Source organism: Trichosurus vulpecula, chromosome 7 (assembly GCF_011100635.1).
Source record: "Trichosurus vulpecula isolate mTriVul1 chromosome 7, mTriVul1.pri, whole genome shotgun sequence".
Lineage (NCBI taxonomy): Eukaryota > Metazoa > Chordata > Mammalia > Diprotodontia > Phalangeridae > Trichosurus > Trichosurus vulpecula.
The window spans coordinates 270832649-270858533 of NC_050579.1; the positions used below are offsets into that span (position 1 = coordinate 270832649).

General features: G+C 46.3%; 1 protein-coding gene across 1 annotated transcript; it reads right to left on the reverse strand.

Moving 5' to 3' along the window:
• Positions 1–1789: 1789 nt before the first annotated feature.
• LEMD2 (LEM domain nuclear envelope protein 2) lies at positions 1790–24400 on the reverse strand. Its single transcript, XM_036766148.1, has 9 exons — positions 23745–24400; positions 20472–20512; positions 15398–15473; positions 11498–11574; positions 10128–10207; positions 7967–8112; positions 6709–6810; positions 6514–6616; positions 1790–3592 (listed from the first exon to the last, which is right to left on the reverse strand). The coding sequence occupies exons 1-9, from the start codon at positions 24364–24366 to the stop codon at positions 3442–3444; spliced, it is 1398 nt and encodes a 465-aa protein (XP_036622043.1). The 5' UTR covers positions 24367–24400; the 3' UTR covers positions 1790–3441.
• Positions 24401–25885: the final 1485 nt, after the last annotated feature.

Genomic DNA, 25885 nt, shown 5'->3' on the forward strand with positions numbered 1-25885 from the left:
ATTCTGGGATTGGGGCATGTCCGTAGGCAGAGAAATGACTTCTGGGCGGAGAAGCGTTTTGCAACATTGGCCTGTTTTCACTCATTCATTCCACAGTCTTTCACGGAGTCCCAGGGGTAAGGCACTGTGTTCAAGGAGATACATATAATTTACACAAAAGCCTGCTGGTGTCAGTGTCCTTCCTTAATGATGATGGAATAAGCAGCATTTGAAGAGATTAACCAGTGTGGTCTTGGGGCCTGGGCCTTGGATTTGGAAATCTGAAGATCTGGGTTAGCACCCTAGCCCTGCTACTTACTGTGGGAGGACTCCCTGGGCCCCACTTTCCTCATTTGAAAAATGGGGTGGTGGTAATGATCTGGAAACTCAAGGAATCTATGATCCCATAATCAAATATGGCTTAGAAGTTTGCAGACGTACCTGTCACCTAATCTGTACCAGGAACTAGGTGCTGTACACCTAGAGAAGCACTTGTGTTCCACTTGCCTAATGCCCGGGGAGATCCAAAGGCCAAAGAAGAACAAAAAGATAAGTGGCCTGAGGGAGGAAAGACCAGGTCTTTAAGTATTGCAACAGGTTCTCCACCCCGGGCCGCCCCGCCCCTTGCTGCAAAGGCGGGCAAGGGGACTATCATGAAGGCTTAGGGAAAAGGCCCTTTTTCCTAAGGGGAGGAGTCCCAGATCTGTGGGCATTGTACAGGGTGTCCCTAAAGTCTGGACACGTAGGAGATCTCATCAACATCTCAATAACTGTTTCACTGAAGACTCTGTGCTGTGCAGCAACTTTTTTCTGGGGTCTGCTAAAGGAGGTGTACTTGATGAAAATCACAGATGCAACACGCTTGATTGGATGTATAAAGGGTGAACGTGCTAAAATTGGTGGCAGTGTGGAATTATTACATCGAGTTCACGTGAATCTTGCAAAGTGCATCAACCTTTGCATCACAAATTATATTGAAGATGTTGTTTGTTAATTTTCCATTTATAAAATGTTGAAAATTTCATTCCTTTCATTTCTTGCCTAAGTGTCCAGACTTTAGGAACACCCTGTAGCTGGTTTACTCTGTGGGTCCAGGGAAGCGTAGGTAGAGCTGCAGCTAAGTTGTCTTGCTTTGTTCCAGGCCCAGAGTGACGACTGTGGAATTTCTGTTCCTCAGGCCCAAGATCTGGTCCACAAACTTGGTTTGTCTCTTTAACGAGATGTGGGTGGGCTCCGAGGACTTCATTCGTGCCATCCAAACTCACAAGACTAGAGTTAATTTACAATAGATGATCAGAAGACTGTTTCTAGCTTGGGACATACACCCTTATGCCCTGCCCATCAGGCAGACCATGTCCTAGAGAAGGTTACCTTTCCAGCTGCCTAATCTCACCCTCGCTCACTTCATCACTTTATATCGAGACAGTTTCAGTATCAGGTCACATCTTCTGCTCTCATATCAGATCTGGAAGTGCCTCCTGTTTGGGCATGTAGCTCATGGAACAGTTCTGCTTGGCAACAAGATGGTAGCCTCAACTCGGCATTTGTCCTAGGAACAGGGAGACTTACACAGCCACCTAGCTAGCCCACTTAATTCAGACTCCCTCCCCCCAACTTTAGAGATGAGGGGAGTTTCTGGCCCAGAATTACATAACTATTGACAGTGGCAAGATCAGAACTCTGGTCTTGTGAACGCTGATCCAATGACGTTCAGGCATCGTTGCCAAAGACCTCTCGCTGAAGTTGTACTTAACAAAATGTTACCCTTCCATTTCAAGTAAATTGCTTTGGTCAACATTCAAAACCGTGCTAAGGAAACAAATCAGTTTTTAATAAATAGTGCTATTCCTCCAGCAATTTAGTTACCAATAATGAAGTTCATGTTAAGCCTGATTATAAAGATACTTCTACACAATTGCACTGGAATTTAAGATTACAGGCACCGTGGAATCATACAAATATCAGAGGAAATAGTATTGCTAAAATATGGGATACTGGAATTTTATTTGGAAAAAAATCACCAAGATCAGAAAGGTGTGGTTAATGTCTTTCTGAGGCAGCGCTCATTCCTGCCACAGATGAGAACATGGGGAGAAGATTCAGGTTCGTGTGGGATCTTTCCTACTTGACTAATAAGACCCCCCACTGGTCTGTTTCTGGAGACTTCCTTTTCTGTTCTGATTTGAGTTCATGAGCCAGCAGGAGGTAGGTAATGAAGTTCTGCAGTCTCAGAATTGAGGCAAGAGCCCCTGCAACTCTTTCATGTGGCCAGCAGGGGGCAGAGGTGCTGAAGCCTCCCTGGAAGACATTTCTACGTTGTTGAGACAATGTGCAAAGTGTGTGGAAGAAGTCACTTCTATGGCACATAGCCCTGGAGGCTGTAGATGGTGGTCTTACAACATAGGAAACAACCTATGTATGGCCACAGTCATCCCTCAGAATGAGGGTTCCCTCTAGAGATGATGCTGGTGAGGTTGCTAGTCCAACCAAAAATGACTATTTCTAATGAGAACCACCACCAGGATAGACGCCTTAGGAAGGCTAACTTTGTGATGAAAAAAGTATAAAAATTAAAATCTTTTGAGTTCCACTGCCTAAGCATTTGCTTCCCCAATTAATTACCTACAGATCTGTTGCAGAATCGGGGCAGTGGCTGGCACCCCACCCTTATATCCCCATTGATGCACTGCATACCAGGTCCCAGAAATCCACCAACCTCACAGATGCCCTGGTCTAGGCAGGGCAGGCTGTTTACCACCATAATGAGTCTTTCCGTATGTACGACAGTTTTCCTGGCCTCTCTTTTCATTTCTCCCCTTACTTGAAAAGGAAGGTCAGACTCCTAAAGGAAGCAGACTCTTTTTCTCTCTTCTCGTGACAGCACACCTGTGCAGCCTCCCCAGGCACCTAGCACAGCTGCCTTGAGTCCCTAAGGCCCCACCGCAACCCCCCCAAGCTGCCACCCAACAACCCAACCCCAGGAGGCACTTCTCCAAGGCTGTACAACCGATCCGCAACAACGGGGGCTGGCCAGGCTACTGGGGGAAGGTACTGACTGCATTTCACTGAATCTTAAGCAGCATATACGGCTGTTGGGCCTCCACCTTTTTGTGAGAAGCCAAGCCCTTTTCACTTCCTATTAGAAAAGAGGGGTGCTGAACGGGAAAGGGAGGCAGGGTCTACTTGCTGAAAAAAAAAACAAGGATGAGCTACATGACCCAACTTGGTTCCTCCCCAACCCTCAAGGCAAATCTAGATAGTCCTCACAAGCTAAACTTTTCAAAAATTTCTTGGCGTGACCTTCAGAAATGGAAGCAATGCATGGGTAGGAGAAGAAGTTGGGAGGTCAAGGCATGAGTGTGAATTCAGCACCAGCAGATCTGTGGACCCCTCTCTGTTGGGCCTAGGGAAACTGTCCCCGAGGACAGGCTGAACAAGAATGTCTGACCCTGCCTGGGGATTTTAACGTTCAGAGTCAGAGAAATAAGAGGGCTTAGTCCATCTCCACACCAGCATGTCTTCTCCAGCCACTCTGTGTGACTCAGTCTGAATTCGGGATTCATTGGATGCCAGAAATTCCACTGCTCTGTCCCAGACCCGCTTCATGCGCCTCCTGTAACAAGAAGAGACCGGTGTGTCTTAGCCAGGAGAAGAAGGCCTCTGTCTGCTGCGCTCCACTGACCGGACAGCACAACACTGAAAGAAACCCAGCTGCCCACGAATGCCTTACAAACAAAAGAGCAAACCAAGGGTGGGTACAGGGGCTGGGAAAGCAGAATGAAGTCTGTTTTAGGGATAAGAAAGGAAAATAGTCAGCACAAGACAGGCCTTCTGCACTGGGGAGAAGTGCCGGAGGCCAGGACTAGTCGCCTGGGAAGAAAGTTAATCTTCAAGTCTTCCTGCTCTAAAGGCTGTGCTATGAACAGCTCCTGAGGCTGATAAGGAAGGCCACATCAGTCTCCTCTCCCTCCAAGGATGAAGCAGGCAGGCTGAGATTTCTGGACTTTCCCTGGGTATCAGTGGTTCATGCCAGTCCTCTCCAGGTTAGCATGGACACCAGGGCTGGCTGTATTTTAATTTCTCATGCGGGCCAATTAAAGAGTGACCACTGGCCTCTTAAGTGAAGGCTCAACAGGAGGAGCCTGGCCTGACTGACAATCTCATGCCACAGAAGCAAAGAGGGGTTGTCCAGCCTTTGGAACAAACATTCCCTGGAGTGTGCCCCGCCCCCTGCTTCCCCTTGAGTCAGGGTCACTTTCAGAGTACTGAGACCTCCACACCTCTCATTGGCCTCCCCTGTCCCTTCTGACATCCATCTCCCTACCACCCCACCCTGAATGTGGGTAGGCAGATTTCAAGGCAGCTAGGTGGAAAGGTTATTTATTTTTATCTCTTCACTTCAATGAATACCAGCATACTGTTCCTACTGCTTCCCGTGGTAAAGTGTGAGCGCACATATGTGTGTATTGTGTGGAGGCAAGGAGAGTGAGGTACCATTATCTCTACTTTACAGCTGGGGAGATGACTAAAAGGGATGATTTTCCCAGGGTGGCCCAGGAATCAGGAGGCGGTGCTGGGACTAGACCCTAGAAGAGGGTCTTCTGTGTGCTGAGGAGGCCAACATCAGACCTGCAGCTTTCCTCATCTGACCCTTACTCTAAGAGTCCAAGTGAGAAAAGTGGCAAATGCTTGGCTAGCCTCTGGAAAAAGACGCCTGCTTCACCAGGGACCAAATCTCCATCGACTAACTCGACAGCCTTATAATGACAGCTCCCAAGCATGAGGGCAGCTGCTTGAGGTATCAGCATTTAAGACCATCACGTTTGTCCCCTGGGGAGTCAGACAGCATGGTCTGAGCCGTGACAGGATTCTCAATGAATCGAAAGGCCAAATACCTGGTTTCCCATCCTCCCGTTCCTCCCACTGGCTGTCCGTTAACCAGTAATGAACAAGCCCGGATTGAGCTGGGCTACTTTAATCAGCTTCCACTGCTTTTTATCACTAGACAAGCTCTTTAAATCTCCCTCAATCTCTCACAAATAGGCCTTCGAAAGGTACTGCAGGGGGAGATCCAAGCGTATCCAAGCAGGGCTGACATGTTACCTAACATAGGTATGTTTTGAAAGCCTGGCCTGCACCTACTTCATGACTTGGAAGACGGCTCAAATGGGTTAAATGATTGAGAAGATGCACAGCAAATGAAGAAACACTACTACTGATGGGTGACAAAGACCCTGATGCCTCCCCAAGAGTCTGAACACAGCCATTTTCAGTTCATTTATAGGCCATCAAGAGTCCTTGTTCAGCTTTCGATTTTATCTTCCGTGAAGCTGTAGTGTATTTAGGTAATCAGAAAATACTTTCTATTTGGCTTTGGAATGCAATTTTATATTCGTATTTAAATATTAATGTCTGAGCCACACTTTAAACCAAATCTGAGTGCACCTGCTAAAGACTGTGGTGACTCTCAGAGGTAGCAATGAATCCAGTCTCCCCATCCTGCTCCCCTATTTCATGCTGAAGACTCGTTACTTGTTAGATTGATGGTGAAGCACTAGTCTAAAGAGCTCTGCTATTCTGATCCAAATCTGTTTGCCGTCTATGTTACATGCTGGGAACCTCAAATCAATTCAATGGCCCCCTCCTCCAAGAAGTCTTCCTTAATCTCTCTAGTTGGTAACAGCCTCTCCGTCCCCCTCTCCTCCCCTCCCCAAGACCTCCTACAGTACTTTGTTTTGTAATTCTTTAATGTATTTACCTGATGTAATGCCTGCTTAGCTCAACTGGTAGAGCATGAGACTTAAAGTCCATATGTTCAAGGCCCATAGCTGTGTTTTAGAGGAGGTGTCATGGTATAATAGAGCAGAAGTCTGAGTCAAAAAGAACTTTTTAGACTCAAATTCCACCTCATTCACTTACTAGCGGTGTGAACTTGAACAAGTCATTTAATCTCTTGGTGCCTCAGTTTCCCCATATGTAAAATGGAGGGGAGGTGGGGAGTTTAGATTCAGTGGCTTCTAAGTTTTAAATCTGTATCATTTTCTGTGCCTACTACACTGAGCTCCACGAAGGTAGGTTTTGTTTCTTGTGAATACCTAGCACACAGCTCTACACACAGTAGGTACTTAAATATTTATTATATTATACTCTGCTGCCTCCTCTAGCTGCTAAAGATACAGCCACATAGCCACAAAGGAGATGCTTAAGTATATGACAGAAACAAGCCACAAAAAGACTAGAAGCAATATCCATGACGTGGATCATCCACCTACGGATAATTAAATGTTGGCTATTACCTACAGAGGAGTTACAATCATGCTTTTTTTTTCCTCGTCTGACTAATGCTCTTGTAGAGACTGGAGAATTCTGTAGACACGTGACAGAAGAAGCCTACTGTTTATTAGTACCCATAATGCCCAGGAGCCAAAGGCTCCTCAGCTGATGTGGGACCAGTGAAGATCACGGGGCTGTCATCTAGGCAAAGCACAGGAAGGTCAGAAGTCCATTTCCCATGACAGAGGGGATGCAACTTACCGGCTCTGAGGTGGGATCAAGGTGTCCCGCACGTGAAGGATGCCCACATATGGATAGCGTTCCATGTCCTGCTCCCAATCGACATAATGATCTTGCACTACAGCTGCAGTGACAAAAGGTGACAGCTTAGGACAAGGACTTAGTGAACTGCCCAAACCTTCTTTTAACAAGACCTCATATGATATTGGTCATCACCTATAATTTTCTTCACCATCTCATACATGGCTTGTTCTTCTTCCTCTAATTTCCGCCAGCGATATTTCAGAAGAATCAGAAGTCCCCACAAAAAAGCCAGACCTAGAAGAAGCAAATAGCTCAGATCAGTCATCAGGTAGTGACCGAGGGCCTGCTTAGGAGCAAGCAGTGCTCATGGACAGGGAACAAGCCTTGTGGCTGTTACAGCAGACCAGTCCTTGACTGCAGAAGCTGAAATTCTATCCAGGCTTATTCTGCCACTTCCATTGTGTTCCTTCCATACACACATGTTGTTGGTCCTTCCTGTTAGAAAGGGATGAGGCCGGTGAATAGTGTTTTCCAGGCACTCTGGCACCATCGAAGAGACCAACAGCCGTCTTGTTCTCACAATGCACATGCAAAGCTCATTGCCAGAGCTCTACTGCAGCCCTGCAGTTGTCAAGCCAGTTGCCTGTGGCTTGGTTTTTTGAACTCTGTCAACCCAAAGCCTTTGCTCAGTGAGAGCCACAGATGTTTAGAGATATAGGGGCCAAGTTTTTAACCAATCAACAACCATTCTTCCCTGTTTTATCAGGATTTCTTTACTCTCCCCTATTCTCCAAGAAATATTTACATTTTTCAGAGGACTGAAGTCCTTTATACCAAAATGAGCCCTGTCTCCTCTGAGAAAGGGTTTACACTTAGTGCACCAATTTAAAAAAATACAAAATATATTAGATGTCTTCTATGGAAGAAGCATTGTGCTAAACACTGTAAGATACACAAATTTTTAAAAAGGCGTAATCCTCGTCCTCATGGAACTTACAGTCTAGTGAAGGGTGGGGTCAAGATACAAACATCTATCATTATAAGCAGTAGAGAAGTGAAGAACACAGTGTTAGAGACCAAAGGATAAAGTCACTAGGACTGGGAAGAGAAGGTCAGGGAAGGCTTTTAAGAGGAGGGGGCATTTGTGCTGAGCTTAAAAGGATGAGCTAGACATTCATGACAGTAGCATCTGGAAGGGAACAACTGAGCCACTAGCTACCTGGTCAGGACCGTGTCTGACTTTTGGGGACCCTTAAAATGTTTCATCCTGAATCGAGGACATTTCCCAACTATTCTCATCATTAACATGTTCATCTGCTCTCTTTATTAGCCAGAGCTCCCATCCACTACAGAAAATGGGATGGGATTTCTGAAGCTCCTTATTCCTACTTGAGGCTGATTTGGTGAGGGAGGCGTTGTGGATGGGCAGAGATGCACAGGAGCCACTCACCCCAGAAGAAAAGGAGCACAGTGGTAATAGCCGTCAGCAGGGCCCGACTGAGCCGACAGCCCAAGCCCATCCGGGGATGGGCAGATTCCAGGCAGACCACCTTGTCCACAGTCGTCACTGACTCAGACAGGTCTTCTCCTTTCAACCTGAAAATGGGATACAAGGTACAAGCAAAGGCATTCAAATGAAAAGGAGCAGAAAACAGGCACTGGAAACAAGGGAAAGAAAGAACAGTAGGGACACTGCTGCCCTGCTTTTCTATAAAACATAGTTGGCATCTTTGTGGTGGCCCTTTCTAGAAGTTTTCCACCTTGGCTACTTAAGAAGACTAAAGCTTTAAAGAAGGCATCAGGCTTCCCCCCCCCCCCCCACCCTGCTGCTAAAGTGACGTCTCTCTCTGCAGGCCCTTTGACAGCGCCTCTCAGCGTGCACAAGATTAAACTTTAAATTGGATTCCCACTTCTCAGCATAAAGAAATGGAAATGCTTACTGAACCACTGCTCTGTAATTGCATGGCAAGAATTTAAAGACAGAATCTTGGAGGTCACACTCTTTCTCCATAAACAGTAGGCACATGAACTGTTTAAGTGTAAAGAGCCCATGGGATGAAAGAGAAACTGGTAGATTCTTCAAGGCTGGTCACCCTCCCAAATGCTGGTGTCCAGACAAGCTGCACACAGAGGGTGGGAAGCCTTGCTATGAAAAGTTGTAAAAGGCCTTGGAGTGGGGGGGTGGAGACACAAGTTGACACCTGTAGTTTCTTCAGACAGGTTAGGGGACAAGTAGCCTAACATCACATAAAAGATGCCTTCCCTGTACAGAGATTATATATATGGCCTAATTTCCTGCAACCTATTTTATATCCCTGGTCATCCACATCCTGTTCAGAAGCCTGTCTTCTCAGATATGAAGTGGCTAATGTCTTCACACTTGAATCTGCTTGCTCGAGTGATGAAGGACAAAATCCTGCTTTTTCTAGCGTGTGAGTGTACATACATACACACACCCACACACCAGCTAGACCTGGCTTTTTTTAAACTGTATAACACATTTTTCATCACATCATGCATCCCGTTATGAAGTGTTTGTTTGAGCTGCCCAAGGGGCCACCACTGGATACACTGCTGATGGAATTAGTAATTCAGGCAGATTACAGAAACAGAAAACCCTAGAGAGTGTTTTAATATCAGAAAACTATCCTGCACAGAGATCTTGGTATGCAATATAAAATGGAAAGTGTTTACATGATGACTGTTTCCCAGCAGGAGAAACTTCCAGAGCTGTCAAATACATTCCACTAGTGTCTTTCCTCCTGCTCTCTCAATGTCGAAACCAGGCATTTCACACAAGGTGAAAAGGAAGGTTCTTTCTGTTAATGATGTAGGTCAGTAATGAAAGCAGGCTAGAACTGCTGGCCAGAACAGAATCCTGAGCCTCACAGACACAGAGAATTTTAGGCCTGGGAGGGACTAAATGCCTACCTAATGCAGGAATCCCCTCTATACCATTTCCACCAAGTGGTTCAGCCTCAGTTGAGGGGAAAGTCACCTCATTCTCAGGCAGCCCATTCCACCACTGCATGGTAGTGATGAGTGTTAGGAAGGTTTTCTTTATAGAGAGCCAAAACACACATCCCTATGATCTCCAGCCGATCGTCTATCAGACTTCCCATACTGAAAGTCAAACGAGCACGCACAGAATGATTTCACCCACCAGCGAAGGAACTGTACGTTCAGGCAAGAAGTAGAAGGGCAAGGCTAAGGAATTAAGAGAACACAAGCGGATCTGTTCCGAGCAGAATACCAGGTAGACAGCCAGCCTAAAACTCACACATTTTATGTTTCATCCTAAATACTTTTCTTTCTGCTGCTTTTATTTTACCACATCCCTTTCCTTTCCAGCCTGAAGCCAGAGTAGAGCCACATCTGCTTGGCTTGGGGATTTGCATTCACGATCTCTAAATTCTGGCCCATAAAATATACGCCAAATTTCATGAGAACCTCAGATGGCAGAAAATGGACAGGTGAAAGAGCTTTAAAATCTTGGACAAGTCATTTCCCTGTCTGGGACTCAATTTCTGCATGTATAGAACACTGTGGTGGTAATCAAGGATTCCTAAGGCCCCTTCCGGTTCTAAACCCTAGCATCTCCACTCACTCACCAGATTCCTACATCCTTGTTACTGTTCAGTATCCAGGTCAATGCAGCTTCAAACCTTGCTGGTGAACTGCCGGTTACATTCTGTGGGGAAGGGTCCATAAGAAGATTAGTTCTGCATCTGGGCGGACTGGCTGGAACAAACATTATTTGCCTGGTAAGGAAGCTCTCTGTCTGTGTGCCCCTGAAGACCCTGTTCCACTAAATGCACAGCAAATTGGCAGAAAGGAAAGTTTCACATTGCTGAAAGCCCACAGACAAGGCTGTAACTAGAAGCTGGGATGCAGAAGCACACAGGTAAAATCGAGGATCTGAGCCAAGTGAAAGAATGTAATCTTTCCAAGGCCTGGAATGTTAGGCCAAAGCATCAATTTTGTGGGAGACTGCGGGTGGGGAGGGCAGAAATCTCATTTTATAGTGGAAAGAACCGTGGACAGAGAACCAGGAGACCTGAATCACATGTCTCTGCCACTAACTCGCTGTGTGACAATGGACAAGTCATTTCCATTTTGTGGTTCAAGTTTCTTCCTCTGAAGAAATGAGGAGGTTAGGACTAGATAGTTTCTGAAGTCTCTTCCAACAAGTCATAGGATCCTAAGAATTAGGACTGAAGACCTTAGATATAGTTTATAAATGAGGAAACTGAGGCCCAGAGAGGACAAGTGGTTTGTCAAAGGTTGCACAGCTACTGAGTAGCAGAGCCAGGATTTAACTCAGGTCTTCTGACTCCCGTGTTCAGGGCTCTTTACACACTATGCATGTTGCCCATTTTCTTAGAATCACCTTGAAACATTCGCAACAAGGAGAGGAAGAACAATGAACTAAGTGTGTGACTTAAGTAGTTGTGGAAAAAGCCAGAAAATGAAGCCAATGGCTAGACAGTGAGCAGGAGAATTCTGACAGCTAGGAGAGACTTCAGGCCAGTGAACACAGAGGAAAGACCTTGGGCTACAGTGAAACATTCACTGGACCTCGAGTTAGAAGATGTACATTTGAGGGCTGGCTCTACAACCTGAGTGAATGGAAGGCAAGCTCACCCTCAATTTCCTTATCTGTAAAATGGCACACCCTCTGCCCCTAGGGCTGGTGTAAGGATCCAGTGGAGTCATGGAGGTAACCATGAAGTGCTCCAGAAAAGGGAGCTAGTATCAGGAAGCTCCAGCCCTGGGGCTCTAGGGAAGCCCCTCTTCAACTACCCCAAGACAGACTTAGAGAAAAATGAGATAATAGAGATAAAATAGAAATAATGAGACACAGCTTTTTAAAATAAACAAAATCATACAACAAGAAGGGGAAAATACCACATCAGTTTGTGGAGATCAATAAGAACTACTGAGACGTCACAATAATGGATTGACATTCTATCCTACTTACTGCAATGTGTTCCTGTGCTTCGATAACAGGAATGCATTTACTCTTTAGACTCTCCGGATTTCCACATTCAAAATTACCTAGGGAAAAAAAGCAGCATTCAAATCCAGAGAAAGGTGAACACAAACGACTCTGAAACAGACTCCAAATGCAGAAGAACTGAGCCGTCCACTCCAATGAGGATCATAAGGCCAAGCTGCTGCCTCCCACCTTCTGCTAGGGCATCTTCCCTTCCCACAGCAAGATCAAAAGCCACTTAGCTTGGATCAATTCCAGATCATTAAAACCTGACCTGCAAAGCAGTTTGGTTATTTGCATTAAATGACTAAAAGCTGCACAACACCAAGGTCTGTTTTCAATTGATCCTTAAAAGGATCAGACGAATAGCTTCAGATGACACATGAATTGTACTATAAATAAACATAGCTTGGGGAGGAAAAGAAAGGCAGCAAGGCTGTGGAAACTCTGTGGAGATTTAAAAATCATGACACGAGGTAGGCAGCCTGGAATGATAGCACTCATTTCGGTCTTCCCCAGGGTGAGAAGTACAAAGATGGCCCAGTGTGCAGTAGATGGAGTGTTGGCTAGGCTATGAGGACCAGAATCCGGAGGCACTGGTCAGTTACAGGCAGTCAGTCCTGAGGGTTGTGGGGTAGTCCGGCCTGGGATAGTCCCCTCAGGCTAACTGAATCCTTCAAGGCTCAGCTTGAATGCCACCTCTTCCATGAGGCCTTCCCTCCCATCCCAGTCCTTTCTCCAGACTCCTGCTATACTTTATTAATAGTCTGCACATAGTGCCCGAGTATGTGTGTGTGTGTGTATATACATATGGATATAGATATAGATACACACACAGATATCACTGATCTTTGTTTCTGATGTAAAGTCTTGTTTCTCCAGTTAACTGTGTTATTATATATTAGATTATTAGATGATAATTATATTACTATTAGATTTAAAGCTCCTCAAGGGGAAGAACTATGTTGTTTCTCATCTTCGTTTTTCCAGTACAGTGCCTTGTACATGACACATACTTAAATAAATGCTTGTTTTTGTTATTTGGTCATTTCAGTTGTGTTTGACTCCCATGACCCCATCTGAGGTTTTCTTGGCAAAGATTCTGGAGTGGTTTGCCATTTCCTTCTCCAGCTCATTTTACAGATGAGGAAACTGAGGCAAACAGGGTTAAGTGACTTGCTCAGGAGTCACACAGCTAGTAAGTGTCTGAGGCTGGATTTGAATTCAGGTCTTCCTGCCTCTAGGCTTGGCACTCTATCCACTGTCCCCTCTAGCTGCCTCAAACGCTTGTTTAACTGAAATGAATTACTGAACTTACAGTAAGGCCATGTTTTTTACTGTAAACTTCTTGAGAACAGGGACTGTCTTATATTCCATCTCCCTCTACTCCCCAGCCCATATCTAGCATTGTGCTACGCACATGGTAGGGCGTAAATAATGGATAATTCACTGGACCTTGGGTGGTCCAGTAGGTCAGATTAGTTCTACTTCTTATTTGGGGTTTGATCAGAACAGATAGAGGGAGATGTGCAGAATTGGAGCGGGGCGTTGGAACTAAACTGGGACCTCCCAACCTATATCCTTATACCCTTGCAATTATCTGAACTCTCTGGGATAACTAGGACCAATCTTAACATAGGCCTGGATTAGACCATCTAAGAGAATAGCCCCATCCAGGGTCTGGTGTACAGCTAAGAAAGGCAGTATGGGAGACTAGGGTGGGATCCCTCTCTAATCAGGGTCTGTCTTAATTTGGAGTCAAACCCTCAGTGCTGCCCTGCAAGCTTTGGAGCAAGTCTTCAGATATTGTGAGGCCCTGAAGTACCTCAGACTCAAGTGTACCACTAGACTAAGCCACCCCCACCTGGGAGCTGATGACAGGCTACCACAGGGTACACTGGGGGATGAAAGCCCTGCCAGCCTTGGCCTGGGTTTAAGGGAACTTTTCAAACAAACTATTTGTGTCCACGAGTTACAAGTTAACTCTTAAAGGACTAAATTAAAACCCTACACACAAATACCTATCTATGGATACAAAGACTAGACTTAGCAATTAAGAGATTACGGGTGACTTTGAGTGGTGGGGCTAGAGGCCAGCTTACTAGTGAGTGAGAGGTGAGAAAAGACAACCGTGAGAAGCAAACCACTACGAACAGATTCAGGGTCTCTCCTTCAAAGAGCTCCAAAGCACTTCCTCAATTAAAATTTCACTTATCCTCCCAGCACACCTGAGGGAAAAAGGAGCAAGTACTATTAATTCCATTTTATAGATGAAGAAACAAAGTCACTGAAAGATTAAGTCTCCCAGTCAAGAAGGGGCTGACTCAGAGCTGGAGCTTAGGTCCCCTGATTCCTAGGCCACTGCCCTAATAATGACGGAGGGCTTCAAAGTCATAACCTAATGGGCACTGATTCAAATGAGAAGGTTTCTGGCTCAGTGGCTAGCTCCTGTCAGGGCAGGGTGCATGTCTATGGGACATATGTGTGTGAGGACTCTGAGTCAATGTCCACATTACTGATCCACATCCCTCTGCATTCTCCTTCTCCCCATGCTAACCCCTGCTAGTGCCAACAATGTAAAAGCTGCCTGCACACTGATGTGGTTATTTCTGCTCGGAACACCATCTGTGAACACAGCAGCATCTGGCCCTCCTGTGAGCTGGTTGGTCTTGAACTATACTCAGCCTCTAATGCATACTGTGGGTCACTTTTTAAAAAAGCCTATTCTGCTTAAATTAACAGAGTGCCTGGGGAACAATCTGGGCCAGAGGACAGCAAAGCTGAGGCCCTGTGTCCAAGTCCCCTTTGAAATGCAAGTACAAGAACCATCTAAGCCAAAGGGAAAAAAAAAAAAAACCAAAGAGGCAGAATTTCTATTTTGAGTCACAGTTGTCCACAATGGTTTCTCAGGTCTTTAAAAAGAGAATGACCAAGAGTAAAGACTTTCTGCTTAAACCTAAGATTAAAAAAGATGTGGTTGAATGGTACGGAAGAAAAGAAAAGGTGAGACTTATTTTGAGTGTGTCTCAAGCTAGAATTTCTACTATATGGCAAAGGAGCCCAGCTATGAGCCAGCGAGTCTGCTTTATCCTGGTTTGGGGGACCCTTTTTCACATCTGTGTTCATGGAACTATGTGTAATTCAATACAACAAATGTTTATTAAGCAGCTACTCTATTCAAGGACCTATACTAGGCTCTGACAGTGCAGAAGTGCAGGGCCTCATCACCTCACACCTGGACTATTGCAACAGCCTGCTGGAGGGTCTCCCCCCACTTCAGCCCATCTTCCATTCAGCCATTAAGTGACTGTTCTAAAATGAAGGTCTGATATTACCCCTTTACTCATTAAACTCCAGTGGCTCCCTATTGCCTGTAGGAGCAAATACAAAATGCTCTGTTTGGCATTTAAAGCCCACAGTAGCCTTACACCTCCTCCCCAACAGTGACAGTGGCCTCCTGGCTGCTAAACACACAAGACACTCCATCTGTGGGCCCTGGCTGTTCTCTCTAGCTGCGCCCTGCCTGGAATGCTCTCCCTCATCCTCTCCAACTACTCACCTCCCGGCTTCCTTTACATCTCAACTAAAATCTCACCTGCTACAGGAAGCCTTCCCCAACCCCTCTTAATTCTAGTGCCCTCCCTCCACTAATTTATTTCCTATTCATCCTGCATATAGTTTGGTCTTTGTTTTCATGTGGTCTCCCCCATTAGACTGTAAGCTCCTTAAGGGCAGGGACTGTCTTTTGCCCCTTGTGTATTCCCAGCCCTTATCACAGTGCCTGACACATAGTAGGTGATTAATAAATGTTTACTGAATTGAAAAAAAGAAGTGAAAAATGCCACGGACTCTTCCCTTGAGACCTTGTATCATACACACACTTACCGGCTTGTATGGCCAAGAAGTTGTATAACTCATGCAGCACCTCCAGCAAAACTTTCTTTTGTTTGGCCTGGCAGAACTGAGGATACAGAGAAACAATTAAATTGATTACAAAATAACTGTTTCTATGTGCACATTTTGTGCCCCAAACCCATCTTCTGTGACACCTATTGTTACTCCTCAAAGACAGGAACTTTTAGATCCCTATGCAGTGCCTCATAGTGCCGGGCTCATAGGGACAGTGGTCCTGTTTGATCTTGTCTCCCAAAAGCACCCAGCAGAGTGCTCTGCATACAGTAGGTGCTACATAGTTGTTGAATGAATGAGCATTCTGCCTTAGCCATCTGCCCACAGACCCTACCTCACTAAATCCCATGTCGTTAGGCCTAGGCTGGGAGAAAGTGATCTGAGACAAATCACAATTTCTTTGGAACTCAAGTTTCTTCTTCTGTGAAGGAGACTGGCCCATGATTTCTAAGGTTCCTTACAGCTCTAGCTCTTATGATGCTAGCCACTCGATACTTATTGACTCATTGAAAAGAAACACCACAAAGAATTAGCCAGTTGTCTATCTGATAGTTTATATGTACCTAAAGGTTTTCTCTCCCAATCCTTTGACACCAGTGTTTGACGGAGCAGCAGCCAAGGGGATCAGACTGTGTGTGGGGAACAAAGGCTGTCTGCCTCGGCGGGGGACACTGAACAGCTACAACTCGAAGGCTAAAAGGTACGGATCTCACTTCAACCAACAACAGGCTCCAGGGTCTTGTTGGAATGCGTGCATGAATGGATTACAATCCAGCACATTTCCAAGACTTGTCAAATAATGTATTCTGTGGGGCTGGGGTGTGACAGCATGCTACATGGACTTTGGAATTTCATTATTTGTGATGCAGTCAAAACTCTATTATCTGTGTATAGGTTTTCCACATTGTGGATCATCTGAAGCCAATTTTTAATCCAAAGCCTGTTTCCTTACAGATGCAAGATTTCAGGAATTTTACAATTCCAATCATTTCAACAAACATTAAGAACCTAGTTTTTGCCCTCCCTCACTCCTAAAAAAAGTGGTCCTTGTCTTCAAGGAACTTACAATTTAGTGGAGTTACATGTACACAGGTCAATAATAAACACCAACTGATTTGCACGTGTGTTTCCCCCTGTATGTGTAGGACAACTCTTGTACAACATGGCAATTAAGCTAAGCTTTGAAGGAAGGAGGGGATTCTAAAAAGCACGAGGTGAAAAGGAAAGGCATTCAGGGCAAGGGGAACAGCCTTTGCAAAAGAATGGAGGGTAAAATATGGCTAGGGAACGGCAAGCAGGCCGATGGGGCTTGCACACAGTATATGAGGGAGTGATATGAAATTAGTCTGGAAAGATGGGCTGGAGCCGGACTGAAGAGTCTTAAATGCCAAACAGAGGGATGGGTATTCTGTCATTCAAGGGAATAAATAGGGAGCCACAGAGGCTTCATACCACACAGTCAGACAGGTTATTTTGGAAGCTATGTGGAGAATGGATTATGGGAAAATAATGGAAGCGGGGAGATCACTTAGGATGCTGCTTTGGTAGTTCAGGTGAGAGGTGACTGTGGACTAAATAAACCAGGATGACCGTGACAGTAAAGAGAAAGGGCTGGATACGCGAGATGTCCTGGAGGCTTGGGTAGTTGTGTATATGAAACATAAGGGAAGAGAGGCAAGAGTTAAGAATAACTCTGATGTTGTGAACTTGTGTGACTGGATGGATGTTGTTGCCTTTGATAGAATAAGGAATTTAAGAGAAAGGACAGGTTCAGTGGAAAGATGTTTGGATGTGCTGAGTTTGAGATGCCTGTGGGACATCTGTGAGAGATCCAGAAGGTAGCTAGTGATGCCGGACTAGAGCTCAGGAGAAGGTGAGGGCTAGATATGTAGATGTGGGAGTTACCTGCAGAGGGATGACTGTTGAATGGGGAATGATGCAATAGCCAGAGAAGTATAGAGAGGGGAGAGAAGAGGGCCCAGTAGGAGCCTTGGGGTACACTCAGAGGTGGGTGATAGGACAGAGATCCTACAAATAAGACTGAGAAGAAGCTGACAGGTGGGAGTAGGCCTAAAAGGGAGCAGTTTGATGAAAACCCAGGTAGGAGAGAAGATCCAAGAGGAAGGGGGATTAATAGTGTCAAACATCGCAGACAGGTCAATAGAGAGAACTCCTTTTCCCATCTCTGTACCTTTGAACAGGCCGTGTCTCATACCCGGAATGCCCTCCCTTCCCACTTCCTGAAATGAATTCTCTAGTTTTCTTTAAAGCTCAAGTGCTACCTTCTGCATGAAGCTTTTCTGATCCTTTCTGCCCCAACTCTTCCTTACTCAGAAGCTAGCAACTCCCCCTGTTTACGGGTGACTTTGAGTCATTTATTTGGTATATAGTTTGTAAACATTTTCTTCCCTATTAGAATGTGAGCTCCTTGAAGGCATTTCCTTTCTGTCTTTGTATCCCCTGCACCTAGAATGGTGCTTGGTGTATAGCAGGTGGTTAATTAAGTCTTGGTGACTGATTGGCTGAAGAAAGATGAAAGTGGGGAAAAGGCCACTCATGAGCCATTACGACCTTGGAGACAGTGGTTTCAACGAGGTGGTGGGATTGGAAGCCAGATCACAAGGGACTGGAAAGTGAATGAGAGATGAGGAAGTGGAGGCAATAAAGGTGGGGATGATAGGGTCTAGCAAAAACTGTCTTTAAGGATGGAGGAGGTGGAGACATTTATAAGCCACAGTAAAGAAGCTAATGGATACAGGAAAATTGAAGCCAATGGAAGTGATGTTTAATAGGCTTTATGGAAAAGTAGAAATTTAGAAAATCAGGAGGAATGGATAAAATTAACTTGCCCTTTGGACAAGTTGTTTGGACAAGTGCCTTTTGGCTATTTTAAGTAACTTTCTCGTTTTACAAATCAACTAAGACAGGAAATACCAAATTGACACAGCTAGTTAGGATAACCTCCACTCTTGTCAGGACAGTTTGATAGTTAAACTGAATTCTTATTCTCCCAATACTATATATTATACTAGCTTCTGTGTCAGAATCCTCTAAGACTCTGTGGTCTACATTGCTTGTTCACATGAGAGCCACATAACTTTACATATCAGATGGGAGGAGAAATGTACTTTATAGTTACGAGTTTGGTATACTGTACTGTTCAAAATTAGTGGTTTGCATAAAACCAGAGTATGGCCAAAACAAGTCAGTCTCAGTCTCAGTCAGTCTCTCTCTCTCTCTCTCTCTCTCTCTCTCTCTTTCTCTCTCATCCATCCATCCATCTATCTATCTATCTATCTATCTATCTATCTATCTATCTATCTATCTATCTTTTTCTTTCAAAGAGACCTAATTTCAGAGATGTACTTATATTAGGGGGTAGCCCATAATACCAATGTAGATTTAGATGTATGATGGTCCAGGTGGAAGTAGAGGGGGAAAAGGAGTAATTCAGGAAACTTTCCAATTTAAGTATAAAAACAGAAAGACTTAGGACAAAGGTTGTTTTTTTCCTTCTGGATTTCCCCCCTCTTGTAGAATGGACCTTTGCATCTTTAGCTTCCCTTATCACCTAATCTCCACATGCTTCTAGACTATCTCCTCTAGACCTCAATTGGGGCTTTTTTAGGGAAGGCAACCTAATTTGGGGCAGCTAGGTGGCATATTGGATAGACTGCTCGACTTTGAAATCAGGAAGATCTGAGTTCAAATTGTGCCTCAGATACTTCCTTGTTCTGTCACCCTGGGTGAGAGATTTAACCTCTCTTAGCCTCAGTTTCCTGACAAGGTTGTCATACCAGCTGAATGAGATAATATAGGTAAAGCCCTTTGCGAGCCTTAAAGGGCTATACAAATGTTAGCTATTCTCATTATTATCATCAATCCAATTCAGTACCAGTTCATGTCTATGATGCTTTGAAGTTCACGAACTGCTTTCCTTACAACAGCCCTGAGAAATCAGAAAGTGTAAGCATTCTTTTTCCTCATTTTACAGATGAGCAAACTGAGTCTCAGAGAGATAAGTAGCCTATCTTAGGAGGCAAAGCTGGGACGTTAAGTAGGACATTATTTTATCACCATTCCCTTCCCCAATATGCTAAATATCACACAGTCCAAATCCAGACAGAAATGACACAGGTGAGTGAAACCTAGAATTCCTCTTCATTAAAAGGGCTAACACAGAGCTGAATGCATTGCAATTCAAAAGCATCACCTGCTGTATCTTTTTTTCCAAACTCCTAACTGCTGGAGATCTGAGCTGGTGTCCTAGGATGCTTGGGCATTACATAGCTAATAATTAGACTACTAAGTCATGCCCTCTGGCAGCACGACAGCTTCTTCTGGTAGAATTTATGACCTGAGAATTTATTACCCTGTATCTTCCCCAGACAATCGCCAAGACCAGAGCATCAGTTCTACTCTCTAATGCTGTTTTCATGACTCATAAATGGATGTAGTTATTTGCCTTCCCCAAATATTATTTGTAGGGCACATTGGCGCTTCATAAACAAATCTGAAGACAGACTAAGAGGGCTAATTCCATTGAAGCTGCATCTGAGAAAATGAAATCCACAATGCCTAAAATCAAGGCACATTTCAAAAAAGTCCACAGTCCTTCCCTTGAGACTCTTGCTGGGAATGGGACAGATGCTGAACTGGAAAGCAGGCTTCCTGAAGGTTAAAATCAGCAGTCCTTTTTCCTCAGAGTCAGGAAGGTGTCTACAGGTCCTTTGCAAACACCCCACCATATTTCCCAGGAACCAATTTAGGAGCAGACAGATCAAAGTTACTGACGTTGCAACTGATGGAAGAGCTCTTCTAACAGGACAGGTGTTAGATCTTTAGGGGCTCAATTCTGCGCATTTCAGATTCTCCTAGATAGCTACAATTGGGTCTGACATGAACATCACAGACTACTATTTGATTTGGTACATTACCGAAAATACTCCCCGAAAATGATCCTATTATGATCTTTTTCTGGGGAAGTTTACCTCTCTAGAGAGGACCGCATCCTCAGGAGGAATAATAAAAAGCGAGGAAACAAACTCACCGCGTCTGTTTTTCTCTCACAGTCCACCGGCAGCAACTTCACTAGGACCAAAAAAGAAACAGAGAAGAGGTTAAAAGGGTGGCCAGTTGGGAAAGGCCCCCTCCTCAGACTCAGGGCAAGCAGAACCTGACTGGCACTAGGGAGAGGCTAAGCAACATGCTTCCCAGGTCAGATACCCAAAGTCAAATACATCCTTACGCGTTTGCTAGTAGGGAAAACTCATTGCTTCATTTGTAAGGTTTCATTTATAAACAGGCTTGCTACTTTGTACCCTTTATTTACAAATGTTTCTTTATCAAAGTTATAATAGGACTTTGGGTCTGAAATCTTCCTCGTGTTCAAAGGGCCTCTTTGCTAAAAGGATTTCTTGGCACTGTGCACAACTGTTTACAACACAGGCCTCTCAGAGCTAGAAGGGACCTTTGATTCCAACCCCCTCATTATACAGGTGGGGAAACTGAGCCTTAGGGATATTGGGCTTCACGCCACCATCTTTGCAGAGTACAGAGGAACCAAAGTTACAAACAATCAGTTGAATTTGAGTCAGCTTCAGTTCTCCTGACCAGTCATTCTACCACTAGTCCTACCCAACTGGCATATCCCAGGCTACGTGTGTGCATTTCTTGGTCTGCTTTTAGACCAAACACTTTTTCAACCCATTCTTTTATTTTATCTTCTAGATCAAGATGAACTGTCAATTTGCATGGACACCCAAGCATTAATTTATGGTACCACTTAAAGGGCAATTTGATTTTTTAAAAAGTTTATTTGAGGAACTTCTTGAGCTTCTCATAAGATGGTACAGAGAGCCTAAGCTTGTTCCTGGATATAGTCAATATTAATCAGGCAGAATTAATTATCATGCTCTGCAGAGAATATTAAAAGTTGGTAAATTATTTGATGTGTCACTTCACACTTAAATTTATAAGGAAATAATATGTCACTTCCTTTTAAGACTAAGGCCTAGAGAGAAATGTGGCAAATTTCTCTACAAAAACACATACAAATGTTCCATTCATCTTGTGGAAGAAATATTGAAATCTACATGACCTCCCCAAGTTTGAGAACAGGGCATCATGGATGATAAAGACCAGAATTTTCTTGGCAATCAGAAACAGCTCAATAGAGGGAAAATAAAGTGGTTTCGTGTATACAGAATTATATACAGGTATGAGCATAACTGGGAATTTTTTCTGAGTTATAGAATTAGGATATTAAAACAGGAGGGGGTGAGGAAGGGAGGGAAGAGGTGTAATAGCAATCAATTATTATAATCTTAACTATTAACTAAAATTGTTATATGCAATTTAATTTATAAAGTGCATTCCTCACAAAAACTGAGTTGGGTGTTCATCTACACTTCCCAGATAAGGCAAGTGAGGATGAGAAAACAAATGATTTGCCCATAGTCACATGGCTAGTTAAATGTAGAAGTCAGAACTCAAATCCAGATGCTTTTCCATAATACCATATGCTTTCCTTTACACTTCTAACTTTACAAAGTTCCTTCACATTTGCCACAGTCTAGCTGTGTCACCTTGGAAAAATCACTCCTCATATCGGGTCTGATTTCTCCTCTGTAAATGGAGAAGGTAGGAGTAGATGACCTCTGTGGCCCCTTCGAACTCCTAGTGATTTGAGAGAGGTATTAACAACTCTGAAGTCACAGAGCTGAGTGGTATTACCCTGAGAAAGAGATTCAGACCACTTCTCTAGGGAGGGAGGGACCTACAAGTCCAAGGCTAACAATATGAGAGCAACATTGTATTTGTGATTACCAGAGAGAAAATGGGTTAGGGATTGGGCAAACTTGTTCTCTAGGGAGGGCTCTCTGCTGGACAGGGATCAAGGGCACAGAAAAGGAGGGTTAAAAGCTGGGGATAATGAAGGTTATTACTAGGGGTAAAAAAAAAAAAAACAACCTATCACTATTCTATTTAGTAATAGGATTTTACATCCTATTACTAGGACTGGCTTCCCTAATCTCCTACTCCAGGAGCCCCTGCAGAGAATACCAGGCCTGGAAAGTAGAAAACTGAGAAGATGAGGAGAAGAATCCTAACAAATGAACACAACTCCCCTAACTGGCCCAGCAGAGGGTAGAAGTAAAGGAGGAAAATAGCCTTAAAACCTTAGAAGTAGGAATTAGGGGTAGAAATTACCAATAAAGACTTTTTTTTTGCCATCTCAATAGCTTGGAAAGATGGTAGCCAAAAATAAAAAAAAACAAAACAAAAAACAAAACTGGGGAGTTGAGAGCCCCATAGATGAGGAAAGAGGATAAATTGTGGAGCCCCTGACCTTTCCTCAGTACGTGGTGAGAGGGAGAGCTGGGAAGCTGAGAACTGTGAAAGTGAGAATTTGGGCCAGTGAGAAAATAGATGATTTTTCCCCCCTTCCTCCCCATCGACCAGTAGAGAGAGCAGGATGGTAATGAGAGTTCTGTGAGCCTAGAGCTAAGAACTGGGGACAATAGTTATTTCCCAGAACAATTCCTCTCTGGACCTTTGGTGACTGGAGCCCTGGCTACAAGAACTGGGGGTAGGGGGAAGGTTGAGAATTTAAGTGACTGAAAGTGAGGAAAGCTGTCTTCTTTCTCTTCACAGGCAGTGGAGGGGAATAAGTGGAAGTGTGGAGTTAGTTACTGGCCTGGAGATGGAAAGGAACACATTCCACCTGGCCTCTCTAGTAGTGGGTACAGGAGAGGACAGTAGGCCAGGCAGCTGGCGCAGATAGAATTAGGAGAGATGAGAAGCTCTGGGCCAGGTTCCTAATGTGTAAAATGAGAGCTGAACAAGAAGGCTCCAAAGGTCCCTTCCTGCTCTAAGATCCTCAGAACAGCCTGTAATGGGAACCTGTGCTGGACTTCTGCGGTTCCGATGCCCGCTCGGCCACTTGTTACCTGTGTGACTCTGATGAAGTCACTTACCTTTATAGATTATATTATAGATTCAGTGCAGGAAGGGCCCTCATTTGACAGTTAGGAAACTGGGCCCGGGGCAGTGAAGTGACTGTTCCAAAGTCACAATGTAGCAAGTGGCCGAGACAGGCCCCGGACCGGGTCCTTTGACTCCACATGCTGCACTGTCCTTGGTGTCTTCTCTGGGCTTCCTCGCCCGTAGGAGGGGGGCTGGCCAGCTGACAGTGCCAGGGTCCCTCCTGCACTAACTCTATAACCCCCCGACCAATCCCTGAAAGGAAAGGGGAGGGGAGGGGGGGGGCAAGGGGGCTCCCTGCCCGCCGGGCCGGGGGCAGGGCGGGGCGGCCACGTACTGTTCTCCTCGGCCTCCTGTGGCCGGCCGGGCCCCCCCATCTTCACCCACAGGATGCCCAGGAAGACGAGCAGCAGCGCCAGGCTGGCCCAGCACAGGAGGCGCGACAGCCAGCGCTCCAGCCGCCGCCCCACCTCCGGCCGGGGCCGGGGCCGAGGCCGGGGGCCCCCGTAGGCGGCGGGGCCGCGGGCCGGGGCCGGGGGCGGGGCCCACCAGCGGCGGGGGCCGGGCCCGGGGCTCGGCCCGGGCGGCTCGTCCTCCTCCGAGCTGTCCCGCTCGCGCTCCCGCTCCCGGCCGGGGCGCCAGGAGAAGGCGTTGCGGGCCCCGGAGGCTGCGTGGTGGATGCTCGGGCGGCTCCCGGCCCAGGACGAGGACGAGGAGGCGGACGAGGAGGGGGCAGCCCCGGCCCCAAGCCCCGGGCGAGCCCCCGGCGCCAGGCCCAGGCCCAGGCCCAGGCCCGGCCCCGGGCGCCCCGCCCCAGGCCTCGCGCGCTGCCGGGCCTCGCCTCGCAGCCGCTGCAGCTTGTTGAGGTAGACGTCCCGGGTGGTGTCGGTGATGGGCCCGGGCTCGAAGCCCAGGGCCTGCAGCTCCCGCCGCAGCTCGAGGTCCGACCGCGCGGCCATGGCCGGGCCGCCGCCGCCGCCGCACTCGCGCGCCCACCCCCGGAACTGCTCCCGCCGCTGCCGGAGCCCGAGCCGGGCCGGGCGGGGAGGGGCGGGGCGGGGCGGCCCGCGGCGGCGGCCATGCTGGGGAGGTCGGCCGCCATGTTGGGGCGGGCCGCAGCAGGCTAGGGAAGGGCCCGCCATGTTGAGAAGGTCTGATAATCTAGGGTGATTCGAGCTCCTCGGTGCCCGCGGCCGCCATGTTGTGGAGGTCCGCGGCCCTGTGCCGGTAAGAGCTACCATGTTGGGGAGGTCACTGGTTGCCCCAGCCTAGGGCGGTGGAGGGATTTACGGCTGGACCGACCAGCTCTTTGTACGCTCGGGGGAATTAGGCCCAGAGAGATTGGGTGACACTGCCAGGACCACACAGCCAAAGAGTGGCAGAGCTCGAGTCAGGGCCGGATCTGTCCGGAATTGTGTCCTCGGGGAGGGGGGGGGGGGCAGCCGCAAATGCCGCCCCCTCCTTCCCATCTGGGGAGCCCGGGCACCTCGGCTTCATTTGACCTTGTCTCCCTCGTGCCTCCCTCGCCCCTACCCAGGCCCCTCTCGCCAGGGAGCTGACAGTCGCCGCTGGGCCCTCTGGGCACGCTAACGGGGGCGCGGAGCCGCCATCCATCCGACCGCTCGGGCAGTCAGCATTTGAGAAGCGCCTGTGTGTGGATCACCCCCTGTGGCATGGAGGTGGCATGGGAGTAGGCTGTGCCAGCCGACGTGGGCGCTGATGATGGACCCCTAAAAGGCCCTGGACTTTCGCCTCGGGCATCGGCCCCTGGCCCCTCCCAGCCTACTTGCCCCTCCTTGATCCCATCCAGCTTTCCTTATAGTCTTTTTCTGTATAAAAGTACCAAGATTCTAGAATTTTCGAAATTTAATGGGGACAATGAAGGGACAGTTGGATGGATTATGCTGGGATTGACTGGGGACAGGCCGTGTGTGAGAGCCCAGGGCCTTTTAGGGGTCCGTCATTAGATGAAGTCCTTATCAGAGGGACTCCAGGGGGCATCCTGCACTCCCTAGCTTTGGAGGTGCTCATCAGTGCCAGAGGAAGGGCCGTCTGCTGTGACTCCTAGGACCAAAGATTTAGAGCATCTACTAATTCTTTTTATTTCGCCAATAAAAAAAAAAGACAAAGAAAAAATGAGAAGATCCTTGATTCTATTAAGTGACTTGCCCAAGGTCACTCAGTAAATAGCAGAATAAAGACTTAAAGTAAGACTTACCCATTAACCTATGCTGCATAAGGACTATCTACGAAAAAGGCATTTGGAGCAATACACTTTACCTCAGTTTCCTGAGTCTGAATCCTGGCCCAGACACTAGCAGTTTGACCTCCCCCCCTTTTCCCCTCAGGCAAACTATTTAACCTTTCTGGGCTTCTTTTTTCTCTTTGGTAAAATTAGGACGTTGGACTTTATTACCTCTGCATTCTTTTCCAGCTCTAAATCGATGATCAATGACCTTTCTCTATAAAATGAGGGGT

What these genes read in the sequence shown, in the direction of transcription:
- LEMD2 (XM_036766148.1), bottom strand. Translation starts at nt 24,366, where the DNA reads ATGGCCGCGCGGTCGGACCTCGAGCTGCGGCGGGAGCTGCAGGCCCTG. An exon ending in ACAGGAGGCCGAGGAGAACA is followed by an intron (nt 20,513 to 23,744) that starts GTACGTGGCCGC and finishes TTTTGGTCCTAG; the next exon opens with TGAAGTTGCTGCCGGTGGAC. An exon ending in TGTGCTCCTTTTCTTCTGGG is followed by an intron (nt 6,811 to 7,966) that starts GTGAGTGGCTCC and finishes TGCTTCTTCTAG; the next exon opens with GTCTGGCTTTTTTGTGGGGA.